Genomic DNA, 12,531 nt, shown 5'->3' on the forward strand with positions numbered 1-12,531 from the left:
CTTGAAATTCCTTAAAGTAGGCAATTGCTATATAGGTTTATAAAGTAGTAGCTCTCAATTTGCTTTTTATGAACACTTAAGTTTCAAGCACAGGTCAATATAAAAAATGTCTACAACTGCACAACTTTGCTCAGTTAATTGAACTAATCACTACAGTGTAAAACAAAACACATAACAGAGGATAATTTGCCATATTATTCATTGTCATTGTCTCCCAGGTAGCAAATGATAGAACAAAAGGAAGTGTTCTCAAGTTGTACCAGGCGAGGTTTAGGTTAGATACTGGGAAAAATTTCTTCACTGGAAGAGTGTTAAGACATTGAGACAGGCTCAGGGAAAAGGGGTGGAGTCGTCATCCCTGGAAGAGTTCAGAAGATGTGTGGATGTCACACCTGGGGATGTGGTTTAGTGGTGAGCACGGTGCTGCTGGGGTAGTGGTTGGACTCTGATCTTGGAGGTGTTTTCCAGCCTAATGACTATGAATGTTGCCATGAAATCTTACCATTCATCTCACATGAAGCTAAGCATGTTCCAGATAGATATTTGCAGAGAGAAAGCCTAGGAACTGGAACTCTTTGGAATATGGTCCTAATATGTGCTCCAAAGATTGTATCCTCTTCCTGTTAGGTCAACTCTTCCTTTAGTCTGGTTTATAATTCCAGTAGTTATCACCCATTTAATAGCTTTTTAATATTTTATTGCTTTTTTCTGTGCATTCCTTCCTTCTTGGGAGGAATCCTTATAAACGTCTGTGGAGCTCTCTTATTTTCATCACTCTGATTTTTTCTTAAAATTCTCATTTGCCCTAATGGCTTGTAAAAAATGTTATTGATAAGCTGCTATTGTGCTGTCAGGACAATATTCTTCAGTAATTAGTGTCTGCTTCACATTTTGAGTGTATTTGTAGCTTCCTGCCTTATGGTTGCATTGTAAGATTCTAGGAGGAAGCACCTTCTTGGAATTCTGTGGATGGACAGCAACTGTGAAAAAAGAGTGTAAACTAGAAACCTAAACCTTGCCACATACACTCTTCTGTAATTAAAGTAATAAGTAATAATAATTTAAAAACTCAAGTTCTTTTTAAGGTTCATGCTATTGCTTAAAAGTATCGATTGTTGTACAGTTTTAGTTGTGATTCTGTTTGGGATATAGGGAGCAGAGAATAGGAATTCAGCCAAATGATCTTTCTAGAAAAAGGTTTTTTATTTTCAGTGATATTAAAATATATTAATGTAGATGGAAATCAGATTTTTGGAAAATCTGAATTTGCTTCTATTACTAAGTAGTGTAGTCTCACTGAAATTGGCATTTAATAAAGCACTTACTGGAGTTGTTGAGGCAGCTGGTTCTTGGTTAGGATAGTACGCCTTTCTCCATGTCTAAGTCTGAAAATACTGTGTATCTCTAAGGCTGAATAAATTCACTACTCAGATATGTTTCCTTGGAAACGACTCATAATTTAAAAGCACGTGCAGCAATGCAGCCCTTATGTAATTTATTAATGTGAAAGACCTGGCTCTCGTGAGCCATATTAAATAGATCAGCCTTTATTGGCAGGAAAAAGGAATTTTCTTTGATTACAAATACAGCTTTTCAAGTGCTATTAGATAGTGAAATATTTGTGAGTGGGGTTGATACTGCTGTTATTGTGCCAAATTGTGCTGCCCATTTGGGTGAAAACATTCAATCACTTTCTTCCTGACGAATATGATTACTCAGGACATTCTTCTTATCTTAAGAACTTCCCTCTTTATTGCTGCCGGAGTGCTGCAGTTTAGAATGGGTTATCCTGCTCTTCCTTTTCTAAGATGCCACATTTCAGGGAATAGAATTCTTAATTTGAGTTTAAACAAAGAAAAATTTTCCTTTCAGTTCCTTCTCAGGGCACTATTTCAGCTATGTCCTTGTTTGTATTGCAGTAGAGTGAGTGATTCTCACAGATCTTTATTTTAGACTCATAAAAATATATAGTGTCTCTATTCCAAAGCAGTCTCCAGACTGGACTAAACATCACCTCAGTTAAGAATACAGTTCTGCAGAATTGTTTGAGGCAGGGAATTATTTGGAATGAGAATGGCCCAGGCCTGTTCTAGGCAGCAGAAGGAAGTTGTTCATCTTCCCAAGCTTTTTGACTGCTGATATTCCAACCTAGGCAATCTAAGTCATGCAGGCTGAGAATTCAGTTCAGATTTCTGAGGTGTCAACTGCCTGTGTGCAAGGTCGCTAATAAGTAACTTTAATTGTCTCGTTCCTCAACCAGAACATATTGCTCATCCTTCCATTCTTTTTTACTTCTTTCCTTACAAAGCTGCTAAAATGGTCTACTAGAGTCAATGAAGTGGTTTTTTTTGTTTTGTAAGCATCATCTTAAAAAAAAAAATCTGAAGAGTTATAACAATTAATTTCTCTTCTTGAATTTATTGTACTGCTCTTTGTCTGAAAGTCTTTGTTGTCTCAGGCATAAATTGCCTACCTGGCCTGATGGGCTCTGTTGTCAGTTCACTGACATACCTGAGAATATTTTGCAATCCATTCTTTCTTGTGACCTTTTTTCTGTAATATAAACACCTCAGACTATGTAGACATAGATTTTATACTGTTTGCATATTTGTTTCAACAGATTTGCCATGTTCCACAACGTCAGGATACCAAAAGAAAACATACTGAGTATAACTGGAGATGTCACAGCTGAGGGGAAGTATTCAAGTTCTATCAAGGTATGAAACAAGGGTTTGTTTTAATAAATATACAAAGGTATAAGTAGGTTGAGAGACAGAGCAATGGGTCTCTAATGTCAAGAAGTCAGGATACGTAACTTAAGAAGGCTGTTGGCAGTTTCACATGAGATACGAATATTGTTTTTTTATTTGCATTTCGGAGATGTTTCAGCTCACTGATCCCAAAGAGTTTAGAGTTTGGCTGTGCTCAGGCAAGACTATTTTGAGTCTCACCTGAATGCCTCATCTGAATGAGTCAAGAGACAGAATTGGCAAACTGCTTCTGATCATGCCACCAAGTTGCATCTTTGTGGGGGTAAAATGAAATGTTAGCCTCAGCATTCATTTTGTGCCTTCTATTCATTCAGGAGGTTAAAGAACGTTTCAGTGCAGCTCTGGGATCCTTGTCCACTGGCAGAATTACAATCACAGGACTTTCCACAGCCATCTTAAAGCTTGCCTTGACAATTGCCATTCGCTTCTCAGCAGCTCGCTGTCAGTTTGGACCAACTGAGGATGAAGAAATACCTGTCCTTGAATACCAAACACAGGTAAATACTTTGGAATTCAATCTACAGACTTCAGTATAATGAAACTCACATTCAGAGCTACTGCAGATCACACTAGGGACTCTGAAGTTTATGAAATTAAAGTTGTCTGTGTCACCTGAATTCTAGTACAGCTGTGGGGGTTCATTCCAGCTCAAAACCTTCTCCTGACATGACCAGGCTTTTAAAATAAGTTCTTAGAATAGTAAAACCAAAAAAATTCATGTTTTTCTGAAGTACCTAGAAACGTTTGTCTTCTAAAATAGTAACCTTTTAAGCGAAAGACTGTCTTACATGCACATGTGAAAGTACTGCAGTTTTAGAAAGTAGCATTTGTTTCAAAATATCACTGCTTCTTTTGTTGCTACGCCAAGTTTCTCGTTTGTAGCCTGTATGCTTTAAAAGTATAGAACTCAATGACATTCACTGTGGAGAAGTCTCAGGCTAATACTGATTTAAGAGGATTAAAGCCAAGGTTTACCTGTAGTTTATGCAGATGAAAAACACTTTTTTCTTTGAAAAAATAAATAGAAAAACTGCATATAGAATAACTGGGAAAAGGGGAAAACTCAGATTTGCTGAACAACAAGGGTTATTAAAAGGAGTGCTGAAAACAAAACTGCCCAGTTGGTCCTTGCAGTGTGGGTGCCTTTTTCCAGGTTAACACTTATCTTGGAATGTTGAAAGATTTAGTGAGCTTCTACACACTGGTAGAAGGTGCCTTCCTTCCACCATTTCTGAATAAGGCAGGGTCAGTTTTCCACTATTCTTTGAGATTCTCAGTTTTTCCCAGTTTTGGCTTGTTCTGCTTGCTGAAACTCTCATTCCCTTCTTCCTTTACCACAAAGACTTTCAAGCAGTTTTTCTTTTCCTTTGTGAGCCCCATGGAATGGTTACAACCTCTGTCATGTTTGTACTGAAGAAACTTATGAATCATGACTGACCCTGGCATGCCAGACATTTTATAAACACATGGCAAAAATATGTCTTCGGTCCCCAAAGCTTTAGTGAACCTTTTCCCTGGTTTAACAGAATACTTATCATAAATTCATGAAATGTGAGAACTATAATATAACTATAACTTGTATAAAGAAAGCAATAACCACCTATAACATAATTAAATGTAATTAAATTATATTATGGGTGGTTCTTGTTCTCTTCTCCATTTAGCAGTTTTCCATTTGAACACAGTAAAAATAAATTGTTTCAATATGATAACATTAAAAACATATATCAATTTGTAATCAAATCAATTTAATTCTTTTCTTTCCAGCAATGGCGTCTTTTACCTTATCTGGCTGCTGCATATGCCTTAGATTATTTATCAAAGTCCCTGTTTGGGAACTTTGTAGAGTTTTATGCAGGTGTTTTGACAAAGCAAAGGAGTCAGAGACAGGTGAGATGTTTGCATATTTCCTCTTCACTGAGTTCTTACTGTAATAAACTGTAAACTGTTAAATGGAAGACCTATTTAGAAGTCTTAGGCTCTCTTATGATCAAGAATGATAGAGCAATGTCTCAGAAATTTGGGGTATGCAAAGTACTGATTGAAGTTACATTTAGAGAAAAGCATTCAGATTAGTTTTGATGGAGTGATTAACATTTTATTGATTTCTGTGGGATTGAAGGTTATGTTCTCTTGCAGAATTTTTATCATAAATATATTATGATGGTGTAAATTCAGCTTATAACTGTTGTAAATTATTCTACAGGGAGCATATATCAAAGACTTTCTGAAAATACACTAATCTTAAGTCCTGCACAGACTCTCTCAGTCTGACATGAGTTTGGAATTCACGTTCATGCATTAAAAGAAATATTTTTATCAAAAAAAGTTGACTTTTGAGCCTTAATGCTGAATTTTTCAGTCAGAATCAGCCCACTGGAATTTATCCCTTAAAAGAGGAAATCTGTCAGCCTCTGTGGAAGGACTGATTCTTAATTAAACTAACTGCAGTATTGGGTTTTTACAGCATATAAATTTTATTTATTTTTACAATTTTTGGCAATAAAAAAAACTGTAAGGCCTACATATTGGGTGTTTATTGCTCAGGTCGTACTTAAGTCCTCAGGGTTTTTTCAGCTAAAGTAAAGCTCAGAAAATAATTTGTACTAATGGTGGGGTATTTTATTTTCTCCTCTTTGCACAAAACACAGAAGAATCTGTTTGATTCAGGTTTTATATCAGGTTTTTACCTGATACTTCATCTCTGGAGGTCTGCAGTGCAGTCACTAATCTTAGTGTAAATAGTGGCTATCAGGAAAAAAAATCATGATCAAAAAAAACCTCATTGTTGAAAACTTGAAGAATGTAATCCTTATGGATTCTTTTTGTTCTACAGGAGATCTTAACACCAATCAGGGAGGTGCTCTTAAACAAGATTTGGTTTTATCAAGCCCCTGTCTCCAGAAACCAGAATTCCAAATGAACTTTCAAAGGACGGTCAACAGAGTTAGTGTAAATGCAGGCTGCTATGATTCTCTGGAGTCTCTGAGGGTGTACATAAATATATTCCTGCTCTTTGCAAAACTGATGCTTAAAAGATCCGTGAAAACTCTGTTAGGCAGTAAATATTATAAATATCATATTGCTGGCTGGAGAGAGAGATACTGCTTATGTTACAGAGGGAATGGAAGCTTTTTCTGGACAGGCCACCCTCAGCCACCTGCTTCTCCATTTCTGGGAGGGAAAGTTTGGCAGGTGGTGAATTAACTCAGTGCTGTGCCGGCTGGTACAGCTGAGCAAAGATACACCCATGTGCGCATTACCTGACAGAAATTATTGCTGTCTCATATAGGAAAGTTGGTGCTGAAGGTTCCTCACTTGTCACAGAATTTTTCTGTGGCACCAAAGAATCTGCTTTTCACTTACATAGATCTCAGAGAGTTTTATGTCTGTATTGCTAGTTACTGTTCATTATAAAGCAGTTATCTATGGCTTTAGCTGGTCACCAGCTTAATTTCTATAAAAGTTATTCCTCATTAATAATTTGTTTTTCATAAAGGCTGATTTGGGACGTGAGATTCATGCTTTATCTGCTGCCAGCAAACCTCTGGCATCTTGGACTGCTCAGCAGGCAGCCCAGGAGTGCCGAGAAGCTTGTGGAGGGCATGGATACCTTGCCAGTAAGTTACAGACACTACATGCACTGATCAAAAACAGAATGGTTATTTTGATGTGTTCTTTGACGGCTGTTGTGCTATGATTTCTGAATTTTAGCGATGTGTTTAGGGGGTATTTTATCCTCATATCCATATTTTTAAATTTTATTTCATACCTGAAGTCATAAAAAAGCCTAACTAAACCAGTATAGGATCTGCACCAGCATTTGGACAGACTGCAAGTACTTCAGTACAAGTACAAGTAATTCAGTCTCAGTTTGAAATATGAAGATGCAAACTTGTTAGATGAAAATTTCTCTTGTCAGTTTAATGCCACACTTTTCTAAAATCTTTATTGTACAAGGTAATCGGTGAATTTTCAAGCTCATCTGTTTGTAACAGTAGTTTTACATCCAGAAATAGACAGTTCTGCATTTTGTCCCAGAATAATAATGTAATCTCTCTTAGCTTCTACTTATATGTTGCAATATATTAAACCATGCACTTGTTCTTCTTAAGTGAATCGTCTGGGTGAAATCCGAAATGACAATGATCCAAACTGCACATATGAGGGAGATAACAACGTCCTGCTTCAGCAAACTAGCAACTACTTAATGAGCTGGATGAATTGCATAAGAGGTATGTTTTCATTGTGGAATCTTACTGGACCAAACAGTGTGTACCTAATGGAATTAGGAGCTAATTTCATACTGAAAGCAATTGACAGTCATTTAATAATTTTTTTGAGCATAAATAATGTGCTTCAGTCTCTATCATATGGTACATTCACAATACTTGCTGCAAGAAATATTCTTTCTCCTGTCTTGCAGCAGCTAGCTAGATGTTTTGCCATCCCTAATCATGTTAAGCCTGATTCTTACTCCCTGAGAAGTGCAGTTTAGTTCAACCAAATTACATCCAGATCTGGGGTTCTAAGCAATAGAAAGAAGGGGACCTGGTAGAGAGGGTCCAGAGGAGGCCAGAAAGATGCTCAGAGGGAACACCTCTGCTGTAATGACTCAGAGAGAGAGTTGGGTATCTTCAGCCTAGAGAAGAGAAGGTTTGTTATGTATGACCTTCCAGTACTTATAAAAAAGAGGGAGAGCTGCTTTTTACAGGGGCAGATAATCATGGGCCAAAGGGGAATGGTTTTAAACTAAAAGATGAGAGATTTAGATTAGATATTAGGAAGAAATTCTTCTCTGCAAGGGTGATGAGACCTGGAGGGGTCATCCCTGGATGGAACCATCCCTGTTCAAGGCCAGGCTGGATAGGGCTTGGAGCAACCTGGTCTAGTGGAAGGTGTCCTTGTCTATGATGGGAGAGTTAGAACAAAATGACATTGAAGGTCCCTTCCAGCCCAAACCATTTTTTGATTCTGTGACTCTGTATTGGTAAAGTCATCATAAGTCTGTTTATTGTACTTGGAACAGTTCATATCACCTGACTTGGTAGCAATATCCATCACCACATCTTGTAGCTCTCTAGAATTTTGTTTCAGTTTTCCAGCAATGAGTTTCACTAGCATCTTACAGAGCTGGAAAATTCAGCAGTTGGAGTTGAATCTTATGGGGAATAATTATAGGCAGTGATGTCAGGTTTTTCCACACTTGTCTACCAGTCCTCTTTTGGCTGGACTAGGCCATAATAATATAAGTATTATGGTCTAATTGCATCTGGCCTGTCAAGTGTATGCATGGCTTTGTAATAGGCTTTTAGTTCCAAAAAGTCCGATTTCTTTTCTCATAAATAATTTTGATTTTTTCTGGTATTTCAGATAAAGCTCCTTTTGAATCCCCTTTGGGAACAATAAACTTTTTGCAAGACTACCATCATATTCTTGGCTGGAAATTCACAGCCATTAGCATTGAAGATTGCATGGACTCCTCAGGTAGGCTTCTGCTGTTATTAAACTGATTCCAGAATTTTAAATTCCTTTCCGAAGGAAAGGATCCAGAGATTTGAGATTCAACCCCTGCTACTTATTAGATATTTGTCATATTTGCTGACATTTTTTGTATCACATGCATTTTTGTTCACTAAGAACTTAGTTTGCATTTCAAAATACATTCTATTTTCCCCAAATTCATTTCTGGAATGGAGGATAGCATCAGATATTATTTTTTCTCTTTTTTTTTTTTCCTCTGAAATAACATCTCTGAGTTAGGGTTTTTCACCACTGTATTGCTGTTTTCCAGTTCTAAGGGGATTGATTTCCACTCCCTTCTATCACTAAAATAGCTTCTTTTAGTAAACAATACAAGGGATTTACAAGTATGTTTAAAAAGGTATGAAGTTCATCTGCTTTTGACAGATGCTTTTGGTTGTATAGAGAAAAAATGAGTAATGCTGGCTTTACTCTGCTATAATTAAGTATGACATGAGATGCTGTTCCCATTTGTGTATCACTGGGCCCAAATTGGCCTTTGGACACAAAAGTTAAAAAGAATATCAACACCTAATAAGAGAGCAATAGCACATACTCTCTCCTCTCGTGCAATACCTACTGAACCACATCATGGTTTAAAAAATGTCTGAATCTGTTTCTTGATCCATTCTGTTAGAAACTGGACTTTTAATCTAGATGCCTTAATTTAGGCAGCATGTGAACACTCCCTATACCCTAAGGCATACTCTACATTAAATCTTCAGCTAAGAACCAAGCAAGCTGGATTCATGCAAGGACTTCATGCTGAATAACTTTTTATCTTAATAGTTCTAGGCTGCTCTTAGAAATATGACACAACTATGTACAAAGCTAGTAATTTAAATGTGATTACATTCAGCCACCAGTGAAAACAATGTTGCAAGTCACATGATTCCAGTAATTGTGGGCTGTCTTCTGTTCTTATATTCTCAGAAGAGACTTTGTACCTTGCAGGCCTAAGTAAAAAAAAAGGCAAAAAGATTTATTCAAGTTAAGAAGTTTAAACTGAGCTGTGGCTACACCTTGTCTTCCAACTTGGGGTCAGTTTGAAGTAGTGTATGGCCAGACATGATTATGTCTTCACTGTACCCTCACAATCTTGACTGTTCTCCCCAGATATTTATTATATTACTTTAATGGCAAAAGTGGCATGTCAATGGCTTGATTAATTAATGCTTTTACTTTTCATCTCTAGTAAAAAAATATGATATTGTAGTAGAATTTTCATGTGACTTCTTGTATCATAACTGTGAATGTTAAGAATTTTGCTTTTTTTTCTTTTTCCTAGTTCCTTTAGCAGCTTATAAATGGCTGGTTTGCTACCTGCTCCGAGAAAGTTACCTAAAAATGAATAAGGAGAAGCAGGCTGGACGAAGTGATTTTGAGGCCAAAAACAACAGTCAGGTAATACTTAATAATCTTCCTTATTTTATTTATTTATTTTCATCCAAGTCTTGTCAGTTTCTAGTAGTTTTATCTTCTTGTATCATAAAGTACAATTTCCTGAACCATAAAGCAGCAAGTCAAATAACTAATAAAACTTAATACCTGACCATGTGCATTGCATAGAACATGACAGCATGAGGACAGTTATCAACGGCAGAAGTCTTCCAGGATATATTCAGGATATATTTCCCTTCAGAAAAGTTACAGGCATGTGCTGTGTGATGTCTGCAATTTTGATAGCACAACTTCTGAAGACTAAATCTGTTAGTATTAAATACACTGCAGCATCTGATTATTACTTCTCCATCTGCACTTGTGGCCAAATACATAGTGTAGGAAAGAATCTTGCTCTGGCAGGTAGGTAAACTAGATGACCTAATAGGTCTTTTTCATCTCTAATTCCTATAGTGCAAAGTATTCATGAAAGATACCAGACTGACAGCATTGGAACCTGAAAAGGAAACATTGACAATTTACATATAGCAGATCCACTGTCTCACCAGAGAGTTTTAACAGTAAGGAATGGCTTAACTCCAAATTTCAGCATTTATCCCCAAGCACACCAGGCTCTTCTACTACCTCCATTGAGAAAAATTGGCTCACATCCAAAGAATGACCACTTGTCATTTGTCACTGGGAAAGGTCTGTTCCCTTAAGATGGTTGCTGTCATTTACTTTATCTGCAAGGCTAAAAAACAGCAAGAAGGAATAGTCAGCATTCAACTCTGCACCTAGAAAGACCCAGCCTGGCTTCAGCAGGGGATGATCTGTGGAAACCACTGGTAGAGGGGAGAAAATCTTTCCTGCTTTTACCCTAGAAGCAGCTTATTAGAGAAACTCTTCAGGGTCAAATCCAGAATGGGAATTGCCAGACACTCCAGTCTGATGGTCAGTTATCCAGGTTTTGGTGAAGCTGGTGCTGGGGCCAGTGCATTAGAGAGAATGGTGAGCTCAGAAGAGTGAAGATTTTCTTATCTATTATATTTACAATTCAAAGAGGTTCAGGCACACAAATTATTGTGAGATAGATGTTGATATGCTTCAGGTCATTAGGGGTTTTTTTTCCTCCCTACAATTCATCCTCAGGACAGAAGGACTTTTTATTTTAAATGTCATTCCTCAAAAACATCTGAAAATGATTTACAAGCTATGCTTTGAAGACATGTACATATTTGATTTAAAACTTTCTCGGCATGAAGAAACACTTTTCTGTCAGCCCAGTGGTTGACTAATACAAAATATTTGTTCATGCTATGGGGGATCTGTAAGAGATTCCTAGCCTGTCCCTAGGTTATTTTGGTTTGGGCACAGCTTGATAGAAACAATACAGAAGTGCAAGAAGTGGGAAAGAGGAAAATAGAATTATAGGGGAGAACAACAGGAAAATAATTCTTAATGTTTCATTTGTGATGTTAAGACTTATTTCATTCTGACTAGGGAATTAGCATATTTCAAAAAACCATCTAGTAAGGGAGCAGTTCTCTGTACTGCTGCAGAGAATAGAGGATGTGTATTTTGCTGTTTATAAATATATCTAATCTTGGACATAAATGTGCCACTGAGCAGCTGCTGTTGAGAGACAGTGATCTTTGGAATATGCCTTTTTTATATGCTGCAGTGGATCTAAATGCAAGGATAATGCAAGTATTTAAAATAAAAGAATTTAAACTACTCAACTAATTTTACATTAAAAAATTAAACACCCAAACCTTAACAAAACAAAACACACACAAGTTACATCATTGCAGCAAGTCAGCAAGCAATGGCATCATATTCCCCTGCTGTTCACCAGCTAGAATGTCAGTCAGCAATCTATCCCATGGCAGCACATATAGCAAAGGTGAAGTATATCAATGTATAGAAGTGTTCCTATGTAAGTACATACAATCACTTACGGTTTTATACTCTGCATTAACAGTAACTGGTGACTTGTCTTTCTCATCAGATAGTTGTCAAGGACTAGTTGAATAGTTCCTTCAAAACATCTTGCAATCTATTGCAATCCATTAACAGAATCCCCTCACACTGACATGATCAGATTTTTGTTTATTATTTGAAGGAACTGTAATAATTTTTCAATAGGAATATTTTATCTTCTTTATAAAATGCTGGATCATATAAATTAAATATAAACCTACCTTTTTCCTTCTAGATTCATGTAGGTTTCTTAACAATCCTAAAACCAGCAGACCTGATTTTACATTGTCTTCTCTCTGAAGTAGCTTCTTGATCCCATAGAACCTGGGTGCAAGTGGATGCTAAATTACACTGGTAATAGGGGTTCAGTCTTACTTCTGAAAGGCATTTCATAAGACATTCCATAAGTAACCTTTGCATAGACATTGTGGAAAGTGTTTTCTCCTACTGTTTCTTAGAAGTTCTCAAACTAGATTATCACACCTGAACCAGCTGACCTCCACTAACTTCACCAGAACAATGCCATGCTGCACAGGCTGAGGAGTGGCTCTTGGTATTTTGTTACTCAGTGTTCTTCTTCCCTTCTCCTTAGGTGTACTACTGTCGGTCTCTGGCTCTTGCTTTTATTGAGCAGACGGCCTTACAGCGCTACCATGACTACACTCACGATCCCAGCGTCCCAGCAGCTCTGCAGCCAGTGCTGAGGTATCTCAGTGCTCTCTATGGGCTCTGGTCCTTGAGTAAACACCTGGCTGTGCTCTACCAAGGTGAGATCAGCCCCCTGAATGTGCTGTGCATGTCACTTCTTTATAAAATGTACAAAAAGTATTCCTTGGCTGGGGCAGGGAATCCTAAGGATGATTTATGTTGCAGT

The 12,531-nt window shown here is 37.2% G+C and overlaps 1 protein-coding gene across 4 annotated transcripts in view; it reads left to right on the forward strand.

Moving 5' to 3' along the window:
• ACOX3 (acyl-CoA oxidase 3, pristanoyl) overlaps positions 1–12,531 on the forward strand; it is a 32,036-nt gene that overhangs the window by 13,992 nt on the left and 5,513 nt on the right. For 3 of the 4 annotated variants that reach the window (XM_030270651.4, XM_012573610.5, XM_072927962.1), the window contains 8 exons: positions 2,621–2,717; positions 3,086–3,268; positions 4,539–4,661; positions 6,271–6,391; positions 6,887–7,006; positions 8,145–8,258; positions 9,583–9,698; positions 12,250–12,424. In XM_030270651.4, the coding sequence (XP_030126511.4) occupies positions 2,621–2,717; positions 3,086–3,268; positions 4,539–4,661; positions 6,271–6,391; positions 6,887–7,006; positions 8,145–8,258; positions 9,583–9,698; positions 12,250–12,424 (1,049 nt within the window). The remainder of the gene's footprint in view (positions 1–2,620; positions 2,718–3,085; positions 3,269–4,538; positions 4,662–6,270; positions 6,392–6,886; positions 7,007–8,144; positions 8,259–9,582; positions 9,699–12,249; positions 12,425–12,531) is intronic. The other variant, XM_072927961.1, reaches the window with a different exon arrangement.

The sequence above is a fragment of the Taeniopygia guttata genome, chromosome 4, assembly GCF_048771995.1.
Source record: "Taeniopygia guttata chromosome 4, bTaeGut7.mat, whole genome shotgun sequence".
Classification (NCBI taxonomy): Eukaryota; Metazoa; Chordata; class Aves; order Passeriformes; family Estrildidae; genus Taeniopygia; species Taeniopygia guttata.